Source organism: Periplaneta americana, chromosome 2 (genome assembly GCF_040183065.1).
Source record: "Periplaneta americana isolate PAMFEO1 chromosome 2, P.americana_PAMFEO1_priV1, whole genome shotgun sequence".
Lineage (NCBI taxonomy): Eukaryota > Metazoa > Arthropoda > Insecta > Blattodea > Blattidae > Periplaneta > Periplaneta americana.
The window spans coordinates 47,593,167-47,611,915 of NC_091118.1; the positions used below are offsets into that span (position 1 = coordinate 47,593,167).

The window sequence follows — 18,749 nt, forward strand, 5'->3', positions numbered from 1 at the left end:
GACGTAAGCCATATTTCGCACTTTGAACAAGTCGCATTTACTTGTTACGGTTACTTACGCTCGTGCTATCTCGTTGTACAATAATGCAGCAGACAGAGTGCTTCGTCGCTATCAGCTCAAGGTCGAAAAACACATGTTTCCCAGATTACCTAGCGGACCCCGAGGCAATAAATTCACTTCTTAAAACTAATACGAATAGCCTAGAACGAAAAGTCTGTCGTCTTTAAAAAGATTTTGTGCGTAGTGGAGAAATTAGAGTCATTAAACGCGATTTGGGGCTCCAACGTAGCTCAGTGAACTTACTACACTGGATTCTAGACATTTTTTGGGATATTTGTAATGGGTGGGAGGGGGGGAAGAAAAAGTACTGTGATGAAGATGACACACTTTTTCATTTTATGCTTTACGCCAGCCGTGGCGAGAACGTGACTCGCGAGACATTGTGGCTCGCAGTGATAGCTATGCACTTCGCTTGCTTCTAACCTCCGCCAACCCCCACCCTCTCACTCACTGGAGTCAAACTCCGTTCCATTTGTATTTGTCTCTGACCTGCGAGTGGCATATGTCTCTCTCGAAACCATGTACGAAATTTCCAAGGATGGGAGGACGCATTTTTTTGCTGTCAATATGACGAGAATATTAAATGTATGATTTGTTCACAAGTATTACGAGGAAAACGGTTGTATAACATAAAACGGCATTATACTACAAGTTAACTTACTGACGAAACATTAAAAGGTTAAGTGTTATTGTCATCATCATCATCATCATCATCTCTGTACCCCGACCCTTTTTCATCAGATGTACGAATAATGCGGTTAGCTCTTCAATTTGAACTCACTGATTTACTATGTGATGTCAAATGAAAGCTAGATGTAAGGACTTGACAAATGTTGAACTTTCAAATCTTTGCCAAAAAATAAATATCCGAAGCTTCGTTCTTTCGCTTGCTCTGTTGAAGTAATGTTCGCTACAACTTACGTTTGTGAAAAATTATTTCCAAGAATTAAAATAATAAAAACCAAATTTAGATCACGACTGACAGACAAATACCTTCGTGATCAACTACGACTGGTAGTAAGTAACATAATTCCTGATTTTGAACTTTGTCGCAGACACATTCTGAAGACAGTTAATTTTAGGTTGTGATATTGTTCATTTCTTTCTTGGTTACACGTACTAAACATTACTTTGTAGCCTTGTACTGTATAAAATTATATTTAAGTGCTTGACGCAAGGAAAATGAAAATCCGTTAATAAGTCAGACAGTTGCTTCACTTCCCCTTCGGGTGTCCGCCTACCTCCATAGGTGCTATGCACGTTGCAGGTTACACAGTGGCTCGGCGCACGATTACATTTTCGCCACCGCTGCTTTACGCGATTCGCAACAATTCAGTTCCTTAGCCATGTTGCGAATATTACTGGAGCTACTGTTTTGATGATTTATAAATTAGCAAAAAATTCCCTAAAAGTAAGGCACTTATGACCTTAAAAATCCTTTAAAAATGTCCTTAAACTAAAAAAAAAAAACCTAAAAATAGATTTCATGTTGTCAATTTAGCATCGTAGAAAAAAAAGTTTTGTAGACACTGTTTAATATTTAAACTAGTAATTAATAATTTTCATAATTAGATTCTAATAGCTACCAACATTGAAGTCTACTATTTTATTCATTTCATTTTGCATTAATTTTATCAACAGTAATCTCACTAGAGGTTTTGAGTTATCTAGAGAAAATCAAAACTCGAATGGGATTTAACTGACAGTCAGATGCTGTTTTCTTCAATAAATAATGCAAAGGTAAGATTAATTCCGTGTTAATTACGTAGTTTTATTTTCCTGTAATTATTTTTTTGTTAATTCGAAATTTAGATAGAGTATTACATATTTACTACGTCACACTACTTTTGACCACTAAAACTGTACGAAAGAACGTCTTTCAACCAATCATGGCTGCTTATCGCACAATTTTATCGCGTCCCTAGCATTTGTTTAATTTTATCGCGTCCCTAGCATTTGTTTATTTTTATCACTACCGCATTTGTGTCTTTGTTTGCCAACAATTCAAACTGCACTGGTCTGGACGTCAAAAAACAGAAAATTACAAACCACTCCAGTCGATGCACAGCACTTTCAACTATGACTCGCATTGGCATTCAAGAACAAGAATTAATAAAGATCACTGGTCATATATGAAGAGCACCATTCGGAAATCCTGAATAAGTTGAGGGATAAACCATGTACATTAACGAGTTCACTTCTTTTACGCACACGTCCAATATAACATCAACTGAACCACCAACCACTAAAACATTCAAATTTGAAATTTGTACTTTCAATAATTGTTTCTTTTAAAATTATTCATGTTTATTTTTTATTTCATCATCGTTAATTAAAACGTTTCTTGTTTATTTCATCATCCCTAATTAAAACTTTTCTAACACTTGTTTATATTATTTAGGTTATGTTTGTTATAGCTTCTGCTATATGATATTATGGATAGTCACGTATCAGAGATTGTTTAATACTAGGATTTATTGAAAATCATCTGTCAAGTGACGTTGATTACTGGGATCCGGATGATTGAAGTGGAATGCAAATGTTTTAATAAAAATGAAACTGAATCAACAAAGCCTTCTTGACTAGTAACAGTCCACATAGTTCAATGAAGATTCCATAGTTGACACAACTGATAACAGAAAAACATAATCATAAAACACTACTGCCATCTAGCATAATGTTGAGATGGTACAATAATACATTTGAAGACAGTTGTATTTTCGTAAGCCAATTAATATTTAATTGTATTGGAATACTTTGTTACTTCTAATCTTTATATACTTTCTTCTAATCGTGTAATAGTCAATTAAATCCCACTCGAGTTTTGATTTTCTCTAGATGAATCTGCTCGTGTTCCACTCGCAGATTTATCGATAAAATCAAAACCTCTAGTGAGATTACTGTTGATTATTATTTAACTTGATTTTTTCAGACTTCCTTTGAAGTTCGAATTAAAGAGACTGGACTGTAGCAATAGCAGTGAGTATTTTAACGTCTGTTCCTGTAAAACTAATCAGATACTGTAGTAAGTTTTTGATCTAACGAAAAACAGCTTTCTGTATTGTAGACAGAGCAACGTCTGTATTCAAGCCGTCGCGCCCTGCCCCACTCACTGAGGAGTTGTGACAGCGCTGTGTATTACCATCACACACGACTGTCAGTCACAGCTGCTCTGTAATGTGTCAGTCAGCTGTTACTATCATGACAGCTTACTACCAGACCTTCCAGGTTCGAGGTTAAGGGTCGACAACACAGATTCCAACACGCTCTGCGAATTTTTTCCTCCTACAGCCTCCAACTGTTTTATATTTGCAGTAAAGGTCCGATATAAAGAGGCTTTGGAGCACATACCTCACACACGCGTTATACCTTATCCGTGGTTTATCGGAAGGTGACTTTAGTGAATAACGATGGGATGAGAGAACGGGGAAAAGATCTTCTACATAATGCACTACTACAGGCAATTTTGTCATCAAACATACAATTAAAAGAAGTGAAGTTACCGGTTGTACACCTTTAGTTCTACGAAACACAGAATACTGCAGTTAGAAGCAACAGGATTCATACAACAAGATCGTGCGTATTTGCTTGGTTTCCGCACAAAACCTATCCGCGGAAAGTCTAAAATTCCACATTCAGTATTCCCAACCTAACATACATAACAATTTCCCTCTTCTTACCGCTTACGTGACATATTGATTTTACTGCTTTAGGATTTTAACATATTATTTTTAGAGACGTTCAATATAGTAATAATTATAAATTGGAAACTTACCACTGCAATTTCACCTAAATTGCACTGTTAATTATTGTTTTTAAATATTTGCAAAAATTAAGTAAACTCTTTAACTCCACTAAAGTTACTGCATTCGTGATGCAAATAACATTAAGGAAAAAAGCCGTGAAAAAATCAAGACGATTCCAGATTCATCATAGACTGGGGGGAAAAAAGACAGACGGCCTGCTGGAGTGTAGTAAACACAGAAAACCGTTTAAAGCAACACTGTTGAAGATAGATATTTTTGTTTTGCAAATTTGCCGTTATTGAACAGAAACCAAGATGGAGATTTCATTGCAACTAATTAGAAATTTCTCTTTCAGATATGTAATAAACGATCTTCGCACAAAATAATGTACGATACACGAGCGGTATGTTTTCTTTCAATTCTCGGAAATTAAAAAAGCTCAACTACGTTTCGCTTTTTCAAACTTTTCCTCGAACATGAAAACTTCAACATACCGCTCTTGTAACGCATATTACTATTTCCAATCTGTATACACTACGAGAAAAAAATTTCCATCGCGGAAGTGAAAACAAAGAAAAAGGAAAACTTCTATAAAATAATGTCCTCATAAACCTTTCAAATACTTGTTGGGTAGAAATATTAATAAGTTTCTTTATTTAGAAGCATACAAATTTTTCAGCCATAGTTTAAAGTTACACATAGTTTTTTTAAGAATTGTACACCTGTCCCTTGTACACCACTTTTCCACTGTGCCCCACAAATTATTTTCTTTCTCGCATACATATGTACGTACGTACGTGCGTGCGTGCATACATACATACATACATGTTCTACTCATGGTCAGGTATTTTACTGCAAAACCAGCATTCTCCAATTTTTTCTATTTTCTGCCTTCCTCTTAGTCTCTGCATATGATCCACATATCTTAATGTCGTCTATCACCTGATATCTTCTTCTGCTCTAAACTCTTCTCCCGTTCACCATTCCTTCCAGTGCATCCTTCAGTATGTAGTGTCTTCTCAGCCAGTGACCCAACCGTTTCCTTTTTCTCTTTCTGATCAGTTTCAGCATCATTCTTTCTTCACCTACTCTTTCCAACACAACTTCAATTCTTATTATGTCTGTCCACTTCACACGTTCCATTCTTCTCCATATCTACGTAAATGGGTAAAATGTATTTTTATATTCGCAGCAAAAATATATTATTACATTAAAAAAAAACAGTCTTATGTTCTAGCAGTCCGCAAGACGTCGATCGTCATGAACAGAGCTAGGAACGTCGTACCAATCTCGTTATTCAGGGTGCGAGCAGCCAGGAAATGGACATACAAAACGGGCGACCTGCGCGACCAACGGCCGTCTTGGAGTACATCATGTTCATGTTAACAACCTTTACTGCATGCAACAGGGTCACATCGGCAGTATGGAAGACGTTTGAGTAACATATTGTTCTACTGCAAAGATAAGCGAGATTCATTACCTGTACAAACATAATAAATTTCCTAGCACTGAATTTATTAATATGTACGTATTAATATGTATGTACGTATTAATATGTATGTATGTATTAATATGTATGTATGTATGTATGTATGTATGTATGTTTGTATGTGTGTATTAATATGTATGTATGTGTGTATTAATATATATGTATGTATAGTTTATTTCCTTCTTTGGTTTTTACTTATGTAGCAAACGTTTCAAGATATATACGAAATGTATTATTTTACTATTAACCTATTGTTTTGCATCATTTCTGTAAATGTCACACCCTGTGTTATATTTTACATCGGCAGTATGGAAGACATTTGAGTAACATATTGTTCTACTGCAAATATAAGCGAGATTCATTACCTGTATAAACATAATAAATTTCCTAGCACTGTATTTATTAATATGTATGTATGTATGTATGTATGTATGTATGTATGTATGTATGTATGTATGTATGTATGTATGTATGTATGTATTTATTTATTAATATGCACGTATGTATGTATGTATGTATAGTTTATTTCCTTCTTTGGTTTTTACTTATGTAGCAAACGTTTCAAGATATTTACGAAATGTATTATTTTATTATTAACCTATTGTTTTGCATCATTTCTGTAAATGTTACACCCTGTGTTATATTTTAAATCGGCATTATGGAAGACATTTGAGTAACATATTGTTCTACTGCAAATATAAGCGAGATTCATTACCTGTATAAACACAGTAAATTTCCTAGCACTGTATTTATTAATATGTATGTATGTATTAATATATATGTATGTATAGTTTATTTCCTTCTTTGGTTTTTACTTATGTAGCAACCGTTTCAAGATATTTACGAAATGTATTATTTTACTATTAACCTATTGTTTTGCATAATTTCTGTAAACGTTACACCCTGTGTTATACTTTATAGGTGTAAATGACGTAAGTATGTAAAGAGCAATATTGTATCAATGTCAATCTATATGTATGTAACAATTTGTATAGTTGTACATAAACATAATTATTTAACTAGCTGTGCATTTACGAATGTCCTATAGGGCTTTCTTTTTCAAAAACAGGAAGGTACAGTGGAAAGGAAAACAAACTCGTCAAGGCAATATTCCCATTTCTATGAATAGCTGTGTTTTGATGCGTTGATGACGTCGCACCTGGTTGATCGTAGGGCGATAGCGATCGGTACGAAGTTCCTAGCTCTGGTCATGAATGATAGCCCATGGTGATTAGTATCAGCAATTAAATAAGCTATTCCAATTATATGTATTGGTTTTATGGCATAGGCTATTTATCTGTCATTAGTAGACCACAAGTAATTTCTGAAATGAAAAATAGCCCTCAAACTCAAATGGTTGGCCAATCTAGCAGATGAGCACATTAGAGTCGGCAGTCGCCTCAGGGCTGGTACTAGCCTACTATCCATCATCATTGACCTCAAAGTGTTCTGCTCTAAAATTAATGAACCCAAACTGTAAATAATTTTACCGTCTTCATTATTATTACCGCAATGGTTGCTATGCGCTTCCCAACCAAGAGTTCAGAGGGTCGATTATCGGCTGGGGCAATGGAAGTACTTTACCTTGTGTTCACGGGATTGGGTGTTGTCTGTTGTTTTGTGGTTGTGCGTCAAGCCGATTCACGTATTTGTGAGATGTGTAGTGTGCGAACCAATGAATCGTTCTCTCCTACCCGCAATGGTAAATGGATAAAAGGAGAGGTAAACCAGAACAAGAAAGAAAGAGTATTGTCCATAGAGTTGTGAAGCTGCGGTAGATTACCATACGATGTCAAATAACAGTACAGTAGAACAATACGACTATTTTCCTTGTAGCATCCGCAGAATGTAACGCAACCTTAGATACACCAATGATCTATTACTTGCATAAATAACAGGCGATGTTATCTATTAATGCGATTAAAATAAAAATACAATAAGCAGATTCTACAATATATGAGCCGTTCAGAGCAGAAGTGGTGTAAGTCAAAAATGGGTAATGAGGGTTAAAGTAAACATTCTGTAAAATACAGCGCAAAGTAGCAATTAATATTCAATTTATTTAAACTATTAGTAGTCAGTGGATAGCAAGAAGGCCATATTAATTGCTACTTTACGCTGTATTTTACAGAATTTTTACTTTAAACCTCATTACCCAATTTTGACTTACACCACTTTTCCTCTGAACGGCTCATATATAGTCGCCCTGAGTTTGTATAGCTTTGGCCTTTTATGCCCGAGGTTTCTCGGCCCAGTCGATGGCATTTAAGCGTGCTTAAATGCGACAGGCTCATGTCACTAGATTTAGTCGCATGTAAAGGAACTCCTGAGGGAAAAAATTCCGGCACACCGGCGACGTTTATATAACCTCGGCAGTTGCGAGCGTCGGTAAATAAACCATAATTTAAATTTTCTACAATATACAGTCGTGGTCTAGCGGTCAACATTCTTGACCACAAATCACGAGATCCCGGTTCGATTCTAGTCTTTAGCATGGAAATTTGTCCTTAAGACTATTTAATACTTCCACTAGTAAAGATTTAAAAGCTAAGTGAGTGTATAAAAAAAAGGTTTCTGTAGGCACATGCACCTTAGCGTTTAAGTAAAAGTTCTCAGAAGGCGTCCAAGGTCTGAAATGTGGTAACTGTATGGTACAAAAACCATTAACAAGAAAGAAGCCAAATGCAAATACTGCTTATCGATTACCATGATGCAGTGGCTGCTGAACACTCATTACTTCAAATATGTAAGTAAGTAAATCAACTGGATTATAAATTATGATACAGTTAATTTGAACATTAAATCAAATTATATAGCTGAGATTGAAAATAACATAAAACTCACTCTAGGAATGGCTGTTGTCCGTTGTTCGTGTGTTGTTACGTTTCACCGCTATTACTGACGGATTAGGCTACACTAAATATTTCGTAATACTCATACAGGCCTTCTATTTTAAATCAATATTCTGGTAAGAACGGAAAGGCGCTGTACAAACTGCAAAGTTGAGCCACTATCAGACAATAGTCTCTCGACTGTAGGTGATACATATCTTTGTTCCGGTATAATGGTTTCAAAGAATAAGAACATGTACAAGGAGCGATAACAGCAATCCTTCCACTATCAGCGGTTGCCTTGTAATTCTAATCACCGTTGTTCTTAGTCTTCCCATAGGTAGTCTTGTAGACTTCGTTTTCTCACTAACATATATGCATTCTCTCAATCCATTCAGAAACTTTCTCCAGCCAGAATTAAAACAGACTTTAGTGCAAACCCTCGTACTACCACTGTTTGACTATTGCGACGTAATACTTACAGACTTGACAACTGACCTTTCGAACAAGCTGCAGCGTGTGCACAATATGTGTGTCAGATTCATCAACAATGCTCACAAATTTGACCATATTACACCCTCGTCCAAATCTTTATCCTGGCTGAAACTTAGTAACCGTAGAACACTTCATTCGCTCTCTCTTCTATTTCGAGTTCTCCACACCTCTATTCCAAATTATCTTCGTTCCCGGTTTAACTACTTATCCTCCAATCACAATCTAAACACCAGGTCACAGGAGAGCCAAATCCTAGCAATTCCTGCTCATAGAACATCCTACTATTTATCCTCTTTTACTATCTCAGTCCCTCGTGAATGGAATTCTCTACCTCAGAAGATTAGGGGCTGCCAGACAATAACCACTTTCAAGAAAAGGCTAAACGATTTCTTACGGGCGCAGTCAAATTGAAGTTATAATTGTGATCGAGTTTAATGATTTAATCTAATTTAGGTATGACTATCATTATTATTATTATTATTATTATTATTACTATTATTATTATTACTATTATTATTATTATTATTATTATTAATAATAATATTATTAAATGTGAGCATTCACAATTAATGAGACCGGGAAATAAAAAGAACTCATCGTGTAGCTACAAAACGAATCAGACAACCCAACCTCAAAAATTATTATTCGTCTCTCTCTCTCTCTCTCTCTCTCTCTCTCTCTCTCTCTCTCTCTCATGTTCTTTTATAGCCTAATAGCCATTGTAAACAGGCTGTATTAAGGTTTGAACATGCTTTCCGATGTGTTAGACCGCTAGACTGAGTCTAAATCCTAAATATTGGCAGTGATAATTATCACAATAGGCTTGCAGCGCAATCGTAACCGGTACCTGGAATCGAACCCAGTAACTATGTGAATGACTTTAGTTATACGACAAAGAGGACACACCCAGTTCCAATTAGGAAGATATACCATCACCTACTTTCCGAAAATCGATCTGGTTCCGCAGAATTTTGTCCCACATGAATGGATTTAAGGAAACGTTTAATTTCAGGAAGTACGAGAACTTGGTAAACGGAAGTGCAGTGCGGCTGGACGTGGCTGTTGTGCTCGCCTCGATGCTCTTTCGGGTTATCTGACCCATTGCACAATCAAATTAAGGGACGCCAGGGTGCCGATGCGAAAGTCGCTGGAAGCATTCCTGATAGACGATAACTGTCGATGAAATCGAGTGTTCGAAAGAGAAAATCCAGAGCCGTCCCTTTCCACGTCGCTTCCTAGCATTATTTCTCAAGCTCGTAGCTTGCAAATGCGAACAAGCGAAATCTACGATTTTGTTAACACGAGTTGAGTACAATGTTCACAGAAAAGACGGCATTTGTCGAATCCTACGAGACAGAAGGCCTTTAAAAGTTCGACAAACTCAAATTAAGATAATGAGGATCAATGATGGCATAACATTCAAAGAAGAGACGATGACCAATGTTGATGAACACTGGGTAATTAACTTTGTTAATGAATCTTCTTTAATATCCTGTCCACCAAAGAGTAGTTCATTTAACATACTAGACGGTTCAATAAGTAATGCACATTATTTTTTCTCATTCAAAGTTTGTTTTATTATAAATCCAAATATACCACATTATACCCAAATTAATTGGCTACAAATACCTATTTTTCCACGTAGTCTCCATTCAATTATTTATCTTTTGAAGAGATGGAGAAGTTCAAATATCTTGGAGCAACAGTAACAAATATAAATGATAGTCGGGAGGAAATTAAACGCAGAATAAATATGGGAAATGTCTGTTATTATTCGGTTTATCATCCAGTCTGCTGTCAAAAAATCTGAAAGTTAGAATTTATAAAACAGTTATATTACCGGTTGTTCTTTATGGTTGTGAAACTTGGACTCTCACTTTGAGAATAAGGTGCTTAGGAAAATATTTGGGGCTAAGAGGGATGAAGTTACATGAGAATGGAGAAAGTTACACAACACAGAACTGCACGCGTTGTATTCTTCACCTGACATAATTAGGAACATTAAATCCAGACGTTTGAGATGGGTAGGGCATGTAGCGCGTATGGGCGAATCCAAAAATGCATATAGAGCGTTGGTTGGGAGGCCGGAGGGAAAAAGACCTTTAGGGAGGCCGAGACGTAGATGGGAAGATAATATTAAAATGGATTTGAGGGAGGTGGGATATGATGACAGAGACTGGATTAATCTTGCTCAGGATAGGGACCAATGGCGGGCTTATGTGAGGGCGGCAATGAACCAGTAAATAAGTAAATAAGTAAGTAAGTGTCCATTAAATCTATGGCCTACGCCACTAGATGTTAGAGCCTGTATGCCATCTCGGCACCATTCAGCTGATCTTCCTCTCAGTCACGTCCTGACGTCTCCTATGACCTGCTCATCGTCGTCATTTGGCTTCTCATGTATCACATCCTTCAGGGGACCAAACAAATGAAAGTCAGATGGTGCGAGATTCGGACTGTAGGGCGGATGAGGAAGGACAGTCCACCCAAGTTGTGTGAACTCTTGACGAGGGCCCACGCTTGTGTGTGGTCTCGTATTGTCATGGAGGACAATTCTGTTGACATCTTCATGGGGACGAACACCCCTAAATCCTCTCTTTAACTTCTTCAGAGTCTTGATGTAAACCTATCGATGCGTTCAACTGTCTGCGGTGTTACAGCAGCATGTGGTCGTCTCGAGCGTGGAAGATCCGACAGTCTCGCTTTAGCTCGTTCTGTTGCCGACACTGCCGACACACTGCTAACCCAACGACTGATAGTACTCCTATCCGCTACTTGATCACCATAGACATGTTGCAAGTGCCTGTCAATGTTTGCAATGGTTTCCTGCTCCGCAAAGACAAATTCAATCACAGCTCTCTGTTGTGTACGTGTTTCACGTGTAGTCGCCATTTTAAAACTAAACTACATCACAGCCATCTAACGGAAAACGGCAAAACCATATGACGAAATACAGGAAACTTTAAAGATGATGTGTATAACATTAATCATTTTCCAATGAAAGGCAGTTGAGAAAAAAAAATGATGTCCACTACACATTGAACCACCCACGTATTAATTTTGGGAATTAATGAAAACACATCTTTTCTCTGAAGTTTTGAACGGTATACTCTGTTTTTGGTTTATAAGACCACAATTTTTGTTATATTATTAAAACTTGATCATGTTATTTTTTTCTACTATATTTTATATTATATTGTTTTTTTTCTTCTAACAGTAATCACTTATTATCACCAGAATCACATGTTAAAGACGTTAAAATACTGATCTCAGAAAGAAGAAAATAATTACTGCTTATACATTTATAATTTTATGCTAGTGGTGTCTGTGAAATGCTTAGAGGAAAAAATGTGGCAAAGACACAGTCTGAAACGACGTACAGAATTAAGTCTGGAAAAATCTTTAATAATGTATGAGCTCTCAATATATATGATGCTACAGAATTTCTGAGAATATCTCCAAAGAATCTTCAATTCTTACTGAATGTAAGTGGTCCAGAAATTAACCTTTTAAATCATTAAAGGACAAATTTAACCATAGACTGCGAAGGTAAAAATAAACGAAACGGACAATAATATAAATTACGTATTATTTATTTATAGAGTACGTTGGTATTCTTAAATTTTAAGAAACATTACACTTAATTAAAATGATTTAAAATAATTTTAAAATTCAAATTGAGGCAATAAGAATCAATTATGGTACCTTCACAGTGAGATTAAAAAAAATGATTAACAATGTTGAAGAACAATGCTTATGAACACTTAATGAACAACGTTAATTAACAATGTTAATTGTAAACAAACACACACAAATTGTCGGAAGGCTATCAGGACTTCTCTTTGAAATTGGTTCCTGAGCGTATTAATCTTTCTTTCTACCTCGTTAGAACTGCAATTTAACTCAGAGGTACTGTAAGTTCACAGTAAGCATATTTTCTTAAATTTCTATCTTTAAATTTGGAATGTTTAATATCCCATAAAATGGGATATCGTCTGTTTCGCGTCCATGTCGGAGGAGAACAACTGAACATCATTTTTTTTAATACACTGTATCATAACCCCCATAGATTATAATAAACTCTTCCAAGTAGGTTATGTATATATGCGGACTCCCCTTGTCTATAGAAATGGACTCGTTCACACTGTTGACCTTACTGTATGATATGACATTACGCGTTTCCTAGGCGACCAAAGGCGAATGACATTAGCATAACAAAACTCTCCGCCAAATCCTTTCATTTTTCCTACTACTGTAGGTTGAAACCCTGATCACATATGACAAATTTTCAGCCTAATGGACTTCTAAGGCAACCACTTTAATCAATTTTACTATGCTGAATCTAGCGACTGCAAAAGAAGTCACGTTATAACCCTCATGGAATTGCATGGAGCAAGTGTACTTCCATCTAGAGGTCGTTACCAAAAAATATAACATGTTTTCGACGTGGAGGCTCTGATGGTTGTTCTCATTTTATGTTGCCATTTCATAACATGGGGATGGCCAATCTGAGATATATGTGATCAGGGGTTAAATATACATGTTATCCGTCAAAAGGCATGCTGGATGATTTACAAATTCAGCATAAAATGTTTCAGCGATGACTACCAAATTTACGCAATACTGAATGGTTCTGAATAGGTACTACATTATTCTCTATGTCTCGTTTCTCTTACGACGAAACTTTCTCATGCATTGCGACCACACATGCCAGTGCTGTACAAATATAAGCACTGATATAAGTCGTTAATCAATATCTGTAAGAGCGCTCACCTGTCTCGCGGGGTGTCCCTGCGCGAGGACGCCACGGACACTCTGGCGGAGGATTGGTTGCTCTCACGCTGCGCCTCCCGCAGGAGCCGCAGGTATTCCTCGCCGGAGCTGAAAGGCAGCGGCGTCACCCGGTCCGGCGTGTGGCTGCTCAGCTCCACCCAAGACTCTGCAACAGAGACGGCGAAATATCTCATCAGCCTCCATTAAACCCACCAACTCTCGTGCGATTCTTAACAATGGATTGTACGCTGGAATTTGAGGAATAGATCATGAGCTAAGTCAGTTGTGTTGTTGATGTTTATTGACTTTACTGGCTTTGAGCCAGAGGCCGATTTAGGGTCTTAAACGCGCAGGATGCCCTCTCCAGCCATTGTACATAAATAATAATAATAAATATATACTTACATACTGTATATGACACTATTTCTGGCGTAAGTGCCAGTAGGTGTGTGAGTGCGGTGATTGGCTTTTTATTTATTTTATTTTATTTTTTAATTTATTTTTTTGTTTTAATTATTTTGGTGTAGGCCTAATTTATTAATTTGCGATGCTTAAGGAATGGTGAACGGGACAAGAGTTCGGGGTAAAAGATATCAGTTGATAGACAGCATTAAGGTATTATATGGGGAGATTAAGAGGAAAGCAAGAAAGAGAAATGCTGGGTTTGCAGTTGAAGACCTGCTCTTGGGCAGAACACTGTACATACATACATACAATTTTTTTTTTAAGTTTCCCCTTCCGGTGGCAGAAGCGTCTGAATCGTTATGGAGACTTTCATGGTGTGGTGTTATTTATCTGCCTCTCTGTTGCTGTCGTGTGTCCTCTCAGACAGTATTCAAATTTCCAACAGTGTTTACGGTTTTGTTTGTGTCTTTTAGTTTGGTGGTTGTGTACAACGTTGTTAAATGGAAAGGAATTACGAACAAAGAAACAGCTTGGAGTTCACATACCCGTAGCTAATTCAATCAGTTCTATGACGTTTCAGCAAAGACGTGAGAATTACGTGTTCTCACTATATCGCTATCTTGTATCCTCTATTACAGTCTTTGTTCCCCTATTTGTCCATCTACTCGTCCGTTCTTTCTTTCGTCCATTCACTCCCTCGTTCGTACGTTCACCCATTCATTCGTTCACCCACTCCTTCGTACATTCGCTTGTCCATCCTTTCACTCACTACCTCATAACTCCGTCCATCCATTCGTCCAACCACTCCATCGTAAGTTCGTTTGTTCATCCACTCCCTTCTAAATTCGTTCGTTTACATACGAAAGTTTCCTGGTCTATCCATTCATTAACCCGTTCCGTCCTCAATTCGTTCGTTCATGAGTTTACCCAGATCCTCGTACATTCGTTTCTATCTATCCGCCCACCAACTCCATCGTAAGTTCGTTCGTTCACCCTCTATCTCGTAAGTTCGTTCATCTATAAATTCGTCATCCCACTCCTGAGTTCGTTTGTCCATTTGTCCATCCATTTTCTTGTAATTTCATTTTCTAGTCACCCACTCGTTCTTTTGTCCAGACTATTTTTTTTTTATAAAATATGATCCAAAATAATGCGAATAGAATCTGTACTTTACCATGATTTTGATTAAATAAGCTCTTCATTTCAATATAAAACAAAATACATGTTTCAAAATACAATAAAATGAGATATGCATGTATAATAAATGGTACAACTTCGATTGGAATAAATATTAAATAAATTAGCGTACTTTATTGCCTATTTACAAGGCAACGACTGACAAAACATATTTATATTGTTTTTTAAATTTTGAAATGTGCAACTTAGTCTGTCTCTTTAAATTGCTTTTTCACTAAAACTTATCTCAACAACACAAAGTCATGGCATATACAATATTCAATATAGGACGCCGAGGTCCAAAAATAAGAATATAATATGAAGGGTTCAGAGCCATAGTGGACCAAGCGCCATTTATAATAACGGAGAAAGCAAGGGTTAAGGTTAAGTGAATACCATAGTTTAATGAAGGTTGACATATCATTTAGTTTTAATGTGTATACTTTATATTACTTGCTATATGTTTCCATTCAATTATGGTAATAAGTTCATTTTAACCCTTGTTTTCTACGGTTTTAGTAAATGGAACTTGACCCACTATGGTTCTGAATCCTTCATATATATATATATATATATATATATATATATATATATATATATATATATATATATATATGCTAACAGTGATCTAAAACTGTTGTTGAAAATGACCATAAAGTTGCTGAAAAATGCGCTCCTGTATAATATCTGTATGACGTATGTCTAAAATGCAGGTAGTAGGCCATTAATGATAAGAAGAAGAGTTCGGCCGGCACTGTGGATCCGATCCTGGCATAGCTCAGTTGGTTAAGAGCACTCAGCGCGCTAAGCTGGGTTCGATTTCCGTTGCGGAACGGATTAATAGTAACACAGAAAGTGATATGGACCAGCTTAAATCTAGAAATATCTCGTGGAATTAAATCCAGACCTAGTTTATATGTATGTTTCATTACTTAACACGACACTTATTTTTATATTTGTGACAATGACCTGGATTCTTGACAAGCATAATGTTCAACTTCACTTTTATTAATTCTGAGACTTTTCCACTGCAACATTTCAGACATTGTGTTATTTTCATGTTCGACTTCATTTTCATTACTTCTGCGACTATTCCTTAGGCCTAAAATAATTTCGAGTCCACAACTGTGAAGTAACGGTTAGCGCGTCTGGCTGCGAAACCAGGTGGCCCGGGTTCGATTCCCTGTCGGGGCAAGTTACCTGGTTGAGGTTTTTTTCCGGGGTTTTTCTTCAACCCAATGTGAGCAAATGCTCGGTAACTATCGGTGCTGGATCCCGAACTCATTTCACCGGCACTGTCATCATCTCATTCAGACGCTAAATAACCTAAGATGTTGATAAAGCGCCGTAAAATAACCTATTAAAAAAACTAACAGTTGGATGTGTTTCTTCTTGACAGCCTTTAGCGCAGTTGTGTCCACGAAAGGGTTCACTGCGCAAAATCATCCTACGAAATCGACCGAAATCCCGTATGAAAATTCCTGTCAGACTAGCATAACACATTTAAAATATATGGAATGACTTGCGTGCCCTCAAGGATGGACTATCCATAGCGATGCGTGGCATCCGTCAGGGTTCAATTAACAGAAACAGAAGCGTATGTTGCAACAAGCGTGAAACAGCATACAATTAATACATGCTATTGTATGTCAGGTATGTGCGAAGCAATACGCAAGCTACCGCACAGTGCGTGCCTATTCGAGTTCCTGGGCTGCATTTCCCTCAGGTGACTATCAAACTGGGTCGTACATTTGATTATTGAGGGCCATATTCATAGACATTCTTAGCGCGGGCTTCCGGTGGATGATCAGCGAACTAACGTTTTTCGTATTCATAAACCAGTGTTAGCGATATATGAATCCTGTACAAGTAACCAGTCAATAGCCGGGGCTAGTTTAGCACGCTCGTAGCGCGGGCTAGCGAAATGTCTATGAATAGCACCCTTAGTATTTACAGATTACTCCCATCAAAAGTCAAATATTTACGGGAGAAAACTCAAGTAGGAACGAGTTTTACTGTAAATACAGATGGCAACAATGTCAGTTCGATCATTTTTGTGACTTTTATTTAAGGGTTGATATCAAACTGAAATTGTAACTACTAAAGCGAACAAAATTAGTCAACATTATTGCGAATCCCTCTATTGGAAGTAAAAATAAATCACTATCTCCATTGCTGTCAACACATATTATGATCGGAATAGTCACAGCATTAGTTTCCTTATAGACTTATTTCATGATATATGTTTTAAACCCAGGTGGAGATGAATATTCATAATTATGATAAATATGTTGAAAGAGACAGTGACGGATATGGAGGAGAAAGAGACGAAGATGGCGGAGACAAAGTTGGAGATGACTGATAGAAAGACGAAACTAGACAGACAGACAGACAGACAGACAGACAGACAGACAGATAGATAGATAGGGGTCCAGCCATTTAATCCATGAATATTTCACACAAGGGAAAATTCACCCAAAATATTTCACCCAAGAAAATTTATTTAAGAATATTAATTCAAAGATAATTCGCCCAACATATTCCATTCTTACCCTCACCCTAGGAACATTCACCCAACAATAGTCCCATATCCATATCCATGGTAATATGGTAATATTTCTATTTTGTATACAGTTTTAAATTACCACTTGCTCATTCATCAGTATACAGTTTTAAATTTTAAGTTGTTCATAAATGGTCTAATGGGCGACCAGGGAGAAATTATACTAAGTGAAAGGAATTAAATGATTTTGGTCCACAGAGGACATCTATACAACTTGCACTCAAGAAATTCTAACAGAAATAAATTGTACTGGGTTTGTAGAAGAAAACCAAATTGCACGAAACGGGCTATTACTACAGCGCCGGACGCTAACGATGTACAGGTTTTGAAGGCTATTGATCAAGATCATCCACCATCGCTAGAAGAAGTGGAAGCCCTAAGGCGTTGTATTAAGCTAAAGAGAGCTGCAGAGAATGAGCCTGTTGCAGGTCCAGCGCAAATTATCTAACGTGAGCTGCAGAGAGTACCATCAGGAGTGCTTCCGTTCCTTCCTTTGCGTGAGTCACTAAAAATGAACATGAATAAAAGACGTCAGAGAAAATTTCCCTCAAACCCAAAGTCACTATCAGATCTTCATGCTTTACTGCAAGAATTCCGAATAACAAGTGGTGAACAGTTTTTGATGTTCGATAGTTTTGATGACCATGACAGTGATGATGAAGACGATTTTGATCGAATAATAATACTTGCTTCGAAATCCTTGCTGTCCTGTTCTGCAACCTGATATATAGACGGGACATACCATACAGCTCCATACATATTTAAACAAATATTATACATTTGGGACAATTTTATTTGGTTGAACATTCTTTTAGATTAATAATTTTGGGCAAATTATCCAATGGACGACTATTCCGAGGATGAAAATTCTCCTGGACGAAAATTCCCTGGATGAATTGGCACCAAGGTAAAGATGAAGGACAGGAATCGAAGGAAATGAAACCGGAAAGAAAGGAAATTAAGAAGACTGACTCGAAGAGAAATAAAGGAAAATAAGATGACGAGATGGAGAAGGTAATTAAGATGGATGAAAAGGACAGGATAAAGTGGAGAATATAAATGCATTACGAACGTTACTATGAACATGAGTATACTCCGTGTCAGAAATCTGTAGAGTGTAACAGACGAAAAAAGTCCTCTGCGAAAGTGGAAAGTGGAGGGGGTCAATCCAATGACCGCTCTGGGGTGGAAGACATTGCTTGAAGGGAGCG

The 18,749-nt window shown here is 37.0% G+C and overlaps 1 protein-coding gene across 1 annotated transcript in view; it reads right to left on the minus strand.

Moving 5' to 3' along the window:
- Nucleotides 1–18,749, minus strand: part of BNIP3 (BCL2 interacting protein 3) — a 320,761-nt gene that overhangs the window by 150,789 nt on the left and 151,223 nt on the right. The window contains exon 2 of the mRNA XM_069816817.1: nt 13,395–13,560. Coding sequence (XP_069672918.1) covers nt 13,395–13,560 — 166 coding nt within the window. The remainder of the gene's footprint in view (nt 1–13,394; nt 13,561–18,749) is intronic.